Here is a 12,466-nt window from a genome sequence, read left to right as displayed (position 1 = left end):
GGCTAGCCGAAGAGGTCTACCAGCGAATTCTTGGGCTACAATACCTATTTTGCCAATTGGACTGGACCTTTTTTTTGCCGACACAGAGCCCTGCCAATCCATCACAACTGGTCTAAATCAGCTACAAGCTAATTTAGCCATTTTTTTGCCGCTGCTAGTAGCTTTTACCTTCTGCACAGACACCAGCCCTGTTATTAGCCTGGATATTACTCACCAATTTACCAGCATCGGACTGTCTCTCGACAACAACGCCGGATTCCTGCCGTAATCCCTGAGCCACTACTTCTGATCCTCACAGCTAGCTTGCAGCTAGCGCAGTTAGCGCCACTGCCACGAAGCTAGCACCAGTTAGCAAACACAATTCTACAATTCACAACCTCTCTTTCGCCATTCGGCTTGGATTCTCTGGATTCTCTGTCGACACGACCACGTCTGAGCAGACCCCCTCCGTCTGAGCAGACCACCCCCCGGGCTACTAACTTTAAACGCCGCGTGCTAGCTTAGTGGAGGCCTCCCTGCTCCATCTACGGCTGCCCCCTGGACACTATGATCACTTGGCTACATAGCTGATGCATGCTTGACTGTCCATTAATTCACGGTACTCCATTCTGTTTATTTGTGTTTTATCTGTCGGCTCTGTGCTTTAACTCAGGATCTGTGTGTAGTTAATCCGACCCTCTCTGCCTAGTCGTCGCCATTTTTACCTGTTGTTGCTGTGTTAGACTAGCACCCTGTTATTGCTGCTGTTATCTTACCTGTTGTTTTAGCTAGCTCTCCCAATCAAGACCTGCAATCACTTTATGCCTTATTGTATGTCTCTCTCAAATATCAATATGCCTTGCATACTGTTGTTCAGGCTAGTTTTCATTATCATTTTTTTGGTTTGCAATGGACCCTGTAGTTCCACTCTCCGTACCTCTGATACCCCCTTTGTCCCACCCCCCACACATGCGGTGACCTCACCCATTGAGACCAGCATGTCCAGAGATACAACCTCTCTTATCATCACCCAGTGCCTGGGCTTGCCTCCGCTGTACCCGCGCCCCTCCATACCCCTGTCTGCACATTATGCCCAGAATCTATTCTACCACGCCCATAAATCTGCTCCTTTTATTCTTTGTCCCCAACGCTCTAGGCGACCAGTTTTGATAGCCTTTAGCCGCACCCTCATCCTACTACTCCTCTGTTCCTCGGGTGATGTAGAGGTAAACCCAGGCCCTGCATGTCCCCAGTCACCCTCATTTGTTGACTTCTGTGATCGAAAAAGCCTTGGCCTCATGCATGTCAACATCAGAAGCCTCCTCCCTAAGTTTGCCTTACTCACCGCTTTAGCACACTCTGCCAATCCTGATGTCCTTGCCGTGTCCGAATCCTGGCTTAGGAAGGCCACCAAAAATTCTGAGATTTCCATACCCAACTATAACACTTTCCGTCAAGATAGAACTGCCAAAGGGGGAGGAGTTGCAATCTACTGCAGAGATAGCCTGCAAAGTTCTGTCATACTTTCCAGGTCTATGCCCAAACAGTTCGAACTTCTAATTTTAAAAATTAATCTCTCCAGAAATAAGTCTCTCACTGTTGCCGCCTGCTACCGACCCCCCTCAGCTCCCAGCTGTGCCCTGGACACCATCTGTGAATTGATCGCTCCCCATCTAGCTTCAGAGTTTGTTCTGTTAGGTGACCTAAACTGGGATATGCTTAACACCCCGGCAGTCCTACAATCCAAGCTTGATGCCCTCAATCTCACACAAATCATCAAGGAACCCACCAGGTACAACCCCAAATCCGTAAACATGGGCACCCTAATAGACATTATCCTGACCAACCTGCCCTCCAAATACACCTCTGCTGTCTTCAATCAAGATCTCAGCGATCACTGCCTCATTGCCTGTATCCGCCACGGGTCCGCGGTCAAACGACCACCCCTCATCACTGTCAAACACTCCCTAAAACACTTCTGCGAGCAGGCCTTTCTAATCGACCTGGCCCGGGTACCCTGGAAGGATATTGACCTCATCCCGTCAGTTGAGGATGCCTGGTCATTCTTTAAATGTTACTTCCTCACCATATTAGACAAGCATGCTCCGTTCAAAAAATGCAGAACCAAGAACAGATATAGCCCTTGGTTCACTCCAGACCTGACTGCCCTCGACCAGCACAAAAACATCCTGTGGCGAACTGCAATAGCATCGAAGAGCCCCCGCGATATGCAACTGTTCAGGGAAGTCAGGAACCAATACACGCAGTCAGTCAGGAAAGCAAAGGCCAGCTTTTTCAAGCAGAAATTCGCATCCTGTAGCTCTAACTCCAAAAAGTTCTGGGATACTGTAAAGTCCATGGAGAACAAGAGCACCTCCTCCCAGCTGCCCACTGCACTGAGGCTAGGTAACACGGTCACCACCGATAAATCCGTGATAATCGAAGACTTCAACAAGCATTTCTCAATGGCTGGCCATGCCTTCCTCCTGGCGACTCCAACCTTGGCCAACAGCCCCGCCCCCCCCCGCTGCTACTCGCCCAAGCCTCCCCAGCTTCTCCTTTACCCAAATCCAGATAGCAGATGTTGGACCTGGACCCATACAAATCAGCTGGGCTTGACAATCTGGACCCCCTATTTCTGAAACTGTCCGCCGCCATTGTCGCACCCCCTATTACCAGCCTGTTCAACCTCTCCTTCGTATCATCTGAGATCCCCAAGGATTGGAAAGCTGCCGCGGTCATCCCCCTCTTCAAAGGGGGAGACACCCTGGACCCAAACTGTTACAGACCTATATCCATCCTGCCCTGCCTATCTAAGGTCTTCGAAAGCCAAGTCAACAAACAGATCTCTGACCTTCTCGAATCCCACCGTACCTTCTCCGCTGTGCAATCCGGTTTCCGAGCCGGTCACGGGTGCACCTCAGCCACGCTCAAGGTACTAAACGATATCATAACCGCCATCGATAAAAGACATTACTGTGCAGCCGTCTTCATCGACCTGGCCAAGGCTTTCGACTCTGTCAATCACCATATTCTTATCGGCAGACTCAGTAGCCTCGGTTTTTCTAATGACTGCCTTGCCTGGTTCACCAACTACTTTGCAGACAGAGTTCAGTGTGTCAAATCGGAGGGCATGTTGTCCGGTCCTCTGGCAGTCTCTATGGGGGTACCACAGGGTTCAATTCTCGGGCCGACTCTTTTCTCTGTATACATCAATGATGTTGCTCTTGCTGCGGGCGATTCCCTGATCCACCTCTACGCAGACGACACCATTCTATATACTTCCGGCCCTTCCTTGGACACTGTGCTATCTAACCTCCAAACGAGCTTCAATGCCATACAACACTCCTTCCGTGGCCTCCAACTGCTCTTAAACGCTAGTAAAACCAAATGCATGCTTTTCAACCGTTCGCTGCCTGCACCCGCACGCCCGACTAGCATCACCACCCTGGACGGTTCCGACCTAGAATATGTGGACATCTATAAGTACCTAGGTGTCTGGCTAGACAGCAAACTCTCCTTCCAGACTCATATCAAACATCTCCAATCCAAAATCAAATCAAGAATCGGCTTTCTATTCCGCAACAAAGCCTCCTTCACTCACGCCGCCAAACTTACCCTAGTAAAACTGACTATCCTACCGATCCTCGACTTCGGCGATGTCATCTACAAAATAGCTTCCAACACTCTACTCAGCAAACTGGATGCAGTTTATCACAGTGCCATTCGTTTTGTTACTAAAGCACCTTATACGACCCACCACTGCGACCTGTATGCCCTAGTCGGCTGGCCCTCGCTACATGTTCGTCGTCAGACCCACTGGCTCCAGGTCATCTACAAGGCTATGCTAGGTAAAGTGCCGCCTTATCTCAGTTCACTGGTCACGATGGCTACACCCACCCGCAGCACGCGCTCCAGCAGGTGTATCTCACTGATCATCCCTAAAGCTAAAACCTCATTTGGACGCCTTTCCTTCCAGTTCTCTGCTGCCTGCGACTGGAACGAATTGCAAAAATCTCTGAAGTTGGAGACTTTTATCTCCCTCAACAACTTTAAAAATCTGCTATCCGAGCAGCTAACCGATCGCTGCAGCTGTACATAGTCCATCTGTAAACTACCCACCCAATTTACCTACCTCACCCCCCATACTGCTTTTATTTATTTACTTTTCTGCTCTTTTGCACACCAGTATCTCTTCTTGCACATGATCATCTGATGATTTATCACTCCAGTGTTAATCTGCTAAATTGTAATTATTCGATTTATTGCCTACCTCATGCCTTTTGCACACATTGTATATAGATTCTCTTTTTTTCTACCATGTTATTGACTTGTTTATTGTTTACTCCATGTGTAACTCTGTGTTGTCTGTTCACACTGCTATGCTTTATCTTGGCCAGGTCGCAGTTGCAAATGAGAACTTGTTCTCAACTAGCCTACCTGGTTAAATAAAGGTGAAATGAAAAATGAAAAAAAAAATAGTATGATGTGGAGTGATAATAATTTATATGATTCAGCAAATTCAATGTGCTCAGTCATTGCTTATTAGGTGTTTCCTTTTCTGTCCCAAGTATACACCAGGAAAAAACGGTTTAAATCCAGGCAACTTGAATATGCCTACTGTCTCTTATCCCACGGGCTAGATGTGTTCTGTACCACACCATAAAACAATAACAACACAGGAGAATTGGCCACATGTGACTTTGGTGCAATTCCTTGTCCCTTCACATTCCCTTTATAATATGTTTGTTTGCAGGTTTATAAACCAGTCCATTCCGGCTGCACTCCTTGACCCATCAGACAATTTGCAACGGACCTATTACACTGTGTTGTATGTAAACATAGAGTTCATCATCTAGTCAAAGCAGTCAAATAAGGAGAGTCAGGCAAGTATTTTGTATAATTCAACCATTCATTTGTTTATTACTACACACTGCTTCACACAGTCACTCAATACAGAAGTGGTCTAAATCAAAATCTCAAGAATTGAATAAATAGTCAATGATATACCATATCGTGTGTTTCAATGTTATGTATTTTTTACTCCCACCCATACACACATATACACTGAGTGTACAACACATTAAGGACACCTGCTCTTTCCATGACATAAACTGACCAGGTGAATCCAGGTGAAAGCTATTATCCCTTATTGATGTCACTTGTTAAATCCACTTCAATCATTCTAGACGAAGGGGAGGAGACAGGTTAAAGAATCATTATTAAGACTTGACACATTTGAGACATGGATTATATATGTGTGCCAGTTAGAGGGTGAATGGGCAAGACTTAAGTGCCTTTGAATGGGGTATGGTAGTAGGTGCCAAGCTCACCGGTTTGTATCAAGAACTGTAACACTGCTGGGATTTCACGCTCAACAGTTTCCCATGTGTATCAAGAATGGTCCACCACCAAAGGACATCCAGTCAACTTTACAGCTCAATATTAGGAAGGTATTCTTAATGTTTTGTACACTAAGTGTATAACCCTAAACATTGCACCTTTAAATGACCTCAGTCATTTTCCCTGATGAATAACCTGCATAGCAATCATAATATGTTGTTATTATACAATCAAATAATGGAGAGATTAAATATGTTAGGCAAAAGAAAGAGAAAAACACAGTGGTTATCGCATACATCATTTTGATGATCGTATCAGTAGCCTGTCAGTCATATTCTCCCTGTCACATTCTTTCCATCATGACAGCAATGGTCTGCCACTGTTTTGAACACAGACAGCCAGCATACACACATCAAGTGTTCTCTCCTTTACGGCTACCTGGCCAGAGTCTGCCAGTAGCATGGACCACCCTTGTCCCTCCTGCCCCTAACATAAATATTTTGCTGCACAAATAGCCTGTATGCATCATGCTTGATCCATCCCTCAAGACAGATCTAGCATTCTCTGTCTTCAGGCCTCTGTCACATTTTGTTTTCCAACCTCAATTTATGTGTGCAAACCGACAAACAGACAGGCAGTCCCACCGGTCTGTGGCCTTCCTGCATGTGACACATCTCTCTACCAGCAGCCCTTTGTTCTGCTCCTCTCCATGTTGGAGGAGTGTCATTTGTTCTGGTGCTCACTCTTCTCTCCTCACTCTGTCTGCCATGCCATGTCGTTTAGCGCTCATCAAGCCCAGGGGCCCTGGCTGCTTCCTTCCTGGGTGGGAAGGCCCATCCCCTGGTTCTCTCAGAGGCTCTGACCATAGATCTATGGAGGAAAGAGACACTGGTCAGCAACATAATCACAAAGGTCATCTTGTGGTACAATATGAAATAATTCTGTGTACAGCCTACGCTTAATTTGATAACCAGAATAGCAAACAGCTGTTCCAGGACTTATTTATACTCACCTAAGGAAAGTCAACAGGTTGGCACGGGAGCTCTTAATGGCACTCTGGGGTGAATAGTTATCTGAGCTGCACACAAGAAGAGAGAGAGATGGGGCAGACATTTTAAACATGACATCATAAAACGGTGATCAGTGAAAGAGTTCTCCAAAAGCTATGGAATAAACCATATAATGACACAGCAATTTGCCTCAGTGTTGCGAACCGTGAATTTTGGTGGACTTTTACTGTTGTGATAAGATACAGTGCCTTCAGAAAGTTTTCACACACTTTGACTTTTTCCACATTTTGTTGTGTTACAGCCTGAATTTACAACCCCTCTTTTACGCTACTGCTACTCTCTGTTTATCATATATGCATAGTCACTTTAACCATACCCCTCGCTACTGTTATAGCCTTGCTACTGTTATTTTTCACTGTTGTTTTTATTTCTTTACTTATCTATTGTTCACCTAATACCTATTTTTTACTTAAAAATTGCACTGTTGGTTAGAGGCTGTAAGTAAGCATTTCACTGTAAGGTCTACTTCACCTGTTCTATTCTGCGCGCGTGACAAATAAATCATTTTTTTTTTGCCAATTTGGCAATCTAAAGACAACTTTATTGTACTTTATTGTACACTAAAAGTTTTACTGACATCATTGCAAGGTCATAGACCAAACAATAATGCCTTTACAATATAATTTCTAAGGGCTCTATTCAATCTGGATAGCTGAAGTGTTACAGACTGCGCGCTAGAAATGTCAAGGTCATTTGTGATTGAGCCGAACATACTGTATGCAGCGTTTACCGTGAATGCAGTCTCCGCTATTGCCTTTCAATTTCAATCCCGCTGTAACGTAACGGATTGAATAGAGCCCTATCTGTCCCTAAGTGAAAAACAGCCCCTATGTCTCTCCCAATGAGGAACAATGAGTGCAATGAGTCTCTGGGTGTCTCTAGGTGCCTGTATTTGTTTCTCTATCATCCTTAGGAACCATTAATCCTTAACTCAGCCTTTCAATGCTTGAGACTCCTACACACTTCACTCCCCTGTCCCTTCAGCCAATCAAAACATGCGGTGGGGATGCTAGAGCAGCCTGGGATTACACTGCCCCCTCGGGCACTCCGTAACATTGTGGTGCAGATTCATTCCACTGTGAGAGGGAACGCCTGTGTGATACACACAATAACACTCCGTCAAGCTAATAATAGCATCCCAGAGAAGTGAGCTATGTCCTCAGACCACCACGCCTTGTGCACCTTGAAGAGCTCCAACGGGGAGTCCCTATTGTTCTGTGTACTCAAATGGCTGACTAATAAAAGTAATACATTCCACAGTGACTGAGTATCTGTCTGTCTGCGGTGGTGGTGTGTGTGTGATGGCGTCTTGGCCCTTGTTTTGACCCCAACTCACCTGTCCAGACAGAAGCTGATGCAGGTGTGGTCGTCAGAGTCTGCACACACACAGCGACCGGCGGCCCTACGGCGACGTGACAGAGGGCTGCCCAAGCCGTAAACAGTGGTCTTACTGCAGAAGGGGAAAGAAAGAAAGGGAATATCAGTTTTATCAGTGACCCTCAAGATATAACCACAATGTTTATAGACTTTGTTCCTTGGCATTAATAAAATGAAAATGCAGTGATGCCAGACAGGGATGATTGCCAGAATAATGTCATATTGATACTAGCTAAAATAAAAAAACGGTGCAAATATTAATGTTGATCGATAATGTTGATATCATCACACAGGGACGTAATTGACCCACATAAGTGAATTGCTCAAGTATATGTCTGCAAAGCTGAGTAGGTATTTGTTTGACGTACTTGATGGTGTGTAGTGTAAGTAAGTGTATGTGCATCTGTTTCGCTCTAAGAATGTATATACTTCTGTGAGGTGTGTGTGCCCACCTTGGTGTGTTGACCCAGATGATGTCGAGATGGCAAAAGTAGTGGCATTCAGAGTCCAGCTGGTTGTTGCAGGCACAGCGTTTGGTCCGCACTCTGTGAGGTGGAGCCAGATCACTGGACTTAGGCCTCTCTGACAGTGGATGTCCAGAACCTACATGACAGACATGGATATAGCTTAGAAACCAATCCTGGTGCATCAAGACCATACAATCCACCATCCGTTACAGTTACTAGTTACCTGTCCAAAATTGTAATCATTAACGTAACTTTTGGATTACCCAAACTCAGTAACGTAATCTGATTACGTTCCGTTACTTTTAGATTACTTTCCCCTTAAGAGACATTAGAAGAAGACAAAAATGCATGTTACCAATTGAACGACATCTATTGCAGGATAAATCAATGTTAAAGTTTATAAGGATGTTCAATTTTACTTTATGGGTTGATTATGTAGAATTCTTCTAACCCATCGCTTTCAACTACATATAATAATATGATTAAATTATAATTTTACATTAAAAACCAAAGTCTATCAGAATTCCAGTCATTCCAATAAACGTTATACCCCTTGATCATCAAGAATAGGACTTGGAAATATGGAAGTATTGATTGGCCAAATTGTTTTACCTGAGCATAGCCCCAAAACTAAGGACCTATTAGCCAGCCTTACTCTGTTGTTCATGATTTTGTTGTCATGGAGTACTGATTGTGGTCATTGATTCGAGTTGAAAAATAAATGCTGCGCTCATTAAATGGCATGTTTTGAGCAATTCTGAAAAGTACTATTTACCTGTGAAAAATGAATGCCATATGCTGCATTTGCTATAGGCCTATTGTTGACCTTTTTGTTGTTGACACTTTGATATCTTGATAATATGCAGTTGGTTAAAGGGCAAATCCACAGATGAAACAATAACCAAACAATCGCCCGGCCTCTGTTTTGGTACCTCCAAGCGTTTATTCAAGTTGGATAATCTTTGGATGCCGACAGCAATCGCATTATTGGAAAGCTTAGACTGTAGCCTACAAAAGCCTATTCGTTCTCTTTTCCCGCGATCCATCAAACACATTTGATGGAGTGGTAGTGGTCTCTGACTTGTGGTCAGACTCACTCAGGTGGAACAAATTTACATTTGCGCCTTTTTTCAATGCTGATTTGAATGCCATTGAGAAAACAGAAGTGTCAAATATTTTTTCCACCAAACATCCTTTCTGAATTTAAAAGTAATCCTCAAAGTAGTCATCTAGTTTTTCAAAAGTGTCTGTAATCTGATTACATTTTTTTTTTTAATGCTTGTAATGTAATGGATTACAGTTTAAAAAAATTATAATCCCTTACTCCCCAACCCTGCCAACAGTATAAAGGGACACTAGACAAGTGTATTATTACCGGTACTCAGCTATTTTCCTTGATCTATCACACCAGTCTAATCAATCATTTCCGTGGAAAACTAGTAATCATCTATAATCGCTGTTATCTGTCTGTTCAAACATTCAAATAGTGAAGGACCAGACATTTAGAGGAAACTTCACCTCTTTATTGACACAGTGGAGTCATAACATCTCATTTGTCCCTATACAGAGATGACCAGAGTATGGAGAAACACATCCTCTGGTATTTTCTGACTGTACAATGACAAGTCTACAACCAGCAAGCAAACATTGTCATGCTCTCACAAGTTCAAGTTTAAGGTGCTTTTGACAACCAAGGTCACTCAAATACAAGATAATCCATTTGCTGTGTGAGATGAAGAGGTTCTCCTAGATAATCCACCTTTGAGAATGTGTACCCCTGAGCTAGTCAGCAAGGTTGAAGTGAGATTCAACACTGGTCTTAATGTGTTAACGATAAATCTCCATTGATGAGGTGACAGTTGGAACGGGGCTTGCTGAAACGTGTCTCTTTGTTGCTTTGTATATCTTGTCACTGAATTTAATGAGTGTGCTTATGAGTAAGTCTTTACATTGCTCTAGACAATGAAAAACATGTAGTCGATGCTGCACCATGTCACCATTTTATAGGGATATTAATTCGTTTAAATGGAAAGTCAGCTAGTGTTTTGTTGATGCAAGACAGTAGCATAGAACCTCAATACAATGTCATATTTTTTTGTATAGTGCGTCATTCCAAAATAATATTTTTATGATATTTTGTATTTAGTTATGCATTCAGAAAATTATCAGTGGAAGACACTTGACCATTATTTTTCAACGCTTCAATGACATGATTAAGTCTATGTTGGCTTGTGGAGGAAATAACAAAATCCTAAATCCTATTATAATAATAGCGCTGTAGTACTTACCTTCCTGCATGGACACACACACGGTGATGAGAAGGAGCAGGCTGGCGTGTGCTGACATGGTTGCTGTTGGTCTGTTTGTAGAGCTCACGGTGAAGTGTAATATCCTTAAATGCGCTTTGGCAAATTATCCCAGCTGTCTTCTGCTTTGCTGCTTGCCTGTTTGTCTGCAGGTGTCTGAGCGGTGGCCCTCAACTTATAGTTCTCTTTCCCCATGATGTCACACTGGAAGCCCTGCCCCTTGCTGCTACAATGTTACACAACTCCTCCAGAGGGTTTGAGCCTCTGCTGAAAATTCCAGGAATCTATGTTCACTCCACCCCAACACAACTCCCCAACCTGCAGGTCACTGGACAGACAACAGTTCACTTATCACCTGTAGCATGTTGCATTCACTTTCCACATGCAATTTGGTTGTGTGACATATACTTTTTCTGTCATATTTTGAGTGATGTTTGACATATGGCGAGAGCCTTGAGGGGGAGGGTAGGAGGGAAGGAGGGAGAGGGAGGGAGGGAGTGGAAGACCATGAGGAAAAGGAGAGAGATGGTTCCTGATTGCCTGCTTTGCATGTAGTCTGCAAGGGAAGGCCAGGGTGCCGTGGAAACAATGTTCAGGGGGAATGTTATCCAATAAAGGGGAGTTGGCAGATGGTGATGGCATGTGGTGGTGGAGCAGATGTGCAGATGTGCATTGGGTGACAATTGACTCATTTCGGGATTGATTGACAGATCAAATTAATTCCCCATGGGGTGTTGAATATTATTTAAGTGTAATTCCACCCTCCATACGCTACTTATTTTCTCAAGCTTTATTTATAGTCTAGGCAGTGCAGATGATTGCAGTTGTAACATGTACTGTTTGAATACTGCTGGAAGTGTTACCACTAGGCCAGGCGTGCGCCACAGAATAAGATTTTCATTCACACGCAGTTTTGGGTCTACAGTGCCATCGGAAAGTATTCAGACCCCTTTACTTTTTCCACATTTTGTTACATTACAGTCTTATTGTAAAATGTATTAAATTGTTTTTTCCCCCCTCATCAAGCTTTCACACAATACCCCATAATGACAAAGTAAAAACAGTTTTTAGAAATGTTTGATAATATATATATACATATCAAATCAAAGTTTATTTGTCACGTGCGCCGAATACAACAGGTGTAGACCTTACAGTAGATATATATTTACATAAGTATTCAGACCCTTTACTCAGTACTTTGTCGAAGCACCTTTGGCAGCGATTACAGCATTGAGTCTTATTGGGTATGACGCTACAAGCTTGGCACAACTGTATTTGGGGAGTTTCTCTCATTCTTCTCTGCAGATCCTCTCAAGCTCTGTCAGGTTGAATGGGGAGCGTTGCTGCACAGGTATTTTCAGGTCTATCCAGAGATGTTGGATTGGGTTCAAGTCCTGGCTCTGGCTGGGCCACTCAAGGACATTCAGAGACTTGTCCCGAAGCCACTCCTGTGTTGTTTTGGCTGTGTGCTTAGTGTCATTGTCCTGTTGGAAGGTCAACTCTTGTCCCAGTCTGAGGTCCTGAGAGCTCTGGAGCAGGTTTTCATCAAGGATCTCTCTGTACTTTGCTCCATTCAATTTTCCCTCAAACCTGCCTAGTCTCCTAGTCCCTGCTGTTGAAAAACATCCCCACAGCATGATGCTGCCACCACCGTGCTCCACCGTAGGGATGGTGCCAGGTTTCTTCCAGACGTGACACTTGGCATTCAGGCCAAAGAGTTCAATCTTGGTTTCATCAGACCAGAGAATCTTGTTTCTCATGGTCTGAGAGTCTTTAGGTGCCTTTTGGCAAACTCCAAGTGGGCTGTCATGTGCCTTTTACTGTGGAGTGGCTTCTGTCTCGCCACTCTACCAGAAAGGCCTGATTGGTGGTGCTGCAGAGATTGTTGTCCTTCTGGAAGGTTCTCCCATCTCCACAGAGGAAC

General features: G+C 44.0%; 1 protein-coding gene across 1 annotated transcript; it reads right to left on the bottom strand.

Moving 5' to 3' along the window:
- Positions 1-4,872: 4,872 nt before the first annotated feature.
- LOC139564239 (endothelin-2-like) lies at positions 4,873-10,749 on the bottom strand. The gene is made up of 5 exons (XM_071383591.1): positions 10,525-10,749; positions 8,222-8,372; positions 7,729-7,842; positions 6,335-6,400; positions 4,873-6,192 (listed from the first exon to the last, which is right to left on the bottom strand). Exons 1-5 carry the CDS (start codon positions 10,580-10,582, stop codon positions 6,102-6,104), a joined length of 480 nt encoding a protein of 159 aa, XP_071239692.1. The 5' UTR covers positions 10,583-10,749; the 3' UTR covers positions 4,873-6,101.
- Between the last annotated feature and the right edge of the window lie 1,717 nt (positions 10,750-12,466).

This window comes from Salvelinus alpinus, chromosome 35 (genome assembly GCF_045679555.1).
Source record: "Salvelinus alpinus chromosome 35, SLU_Salpinus.1, whole genome shotgun sequence".
NCBI classification, from domain to species: Eukaryota; Metazoa; Chordata; class Actinopteri; order Salmoniformes; family Salmonidae; genus Salvelinus; species Salvelinus alpinus.
The sequence above is the reverse complement of the archived record's forward strand: the minus strand, read 5'-3'. Positions and strand labels throughout refer to the sequence as shown.

Coding starts and splice junctions, on each gene's coding strand:
- LOC139564239 (XM_071383591.1), bottom strand. CDS start 10,582: ATGTCAGCACACGCCAGCCTGCTCCTTCTCATCACCGTGTGTGTGTCC. Junction 8,373..10,524: donor GTGTGTGTCCATGCAGGAAG/GTAAGTACTACA, acceptor TCTGTCATGTAG/GTTCTGGACATCCACTGTCA. Junction 6,401..7,728: donor ATCAGCTTCTGTCTGGACAG/GTGAGTTGGGGT, acceptor TCTTGTGTGCAG/CTCAGATAACTATTCACCCC.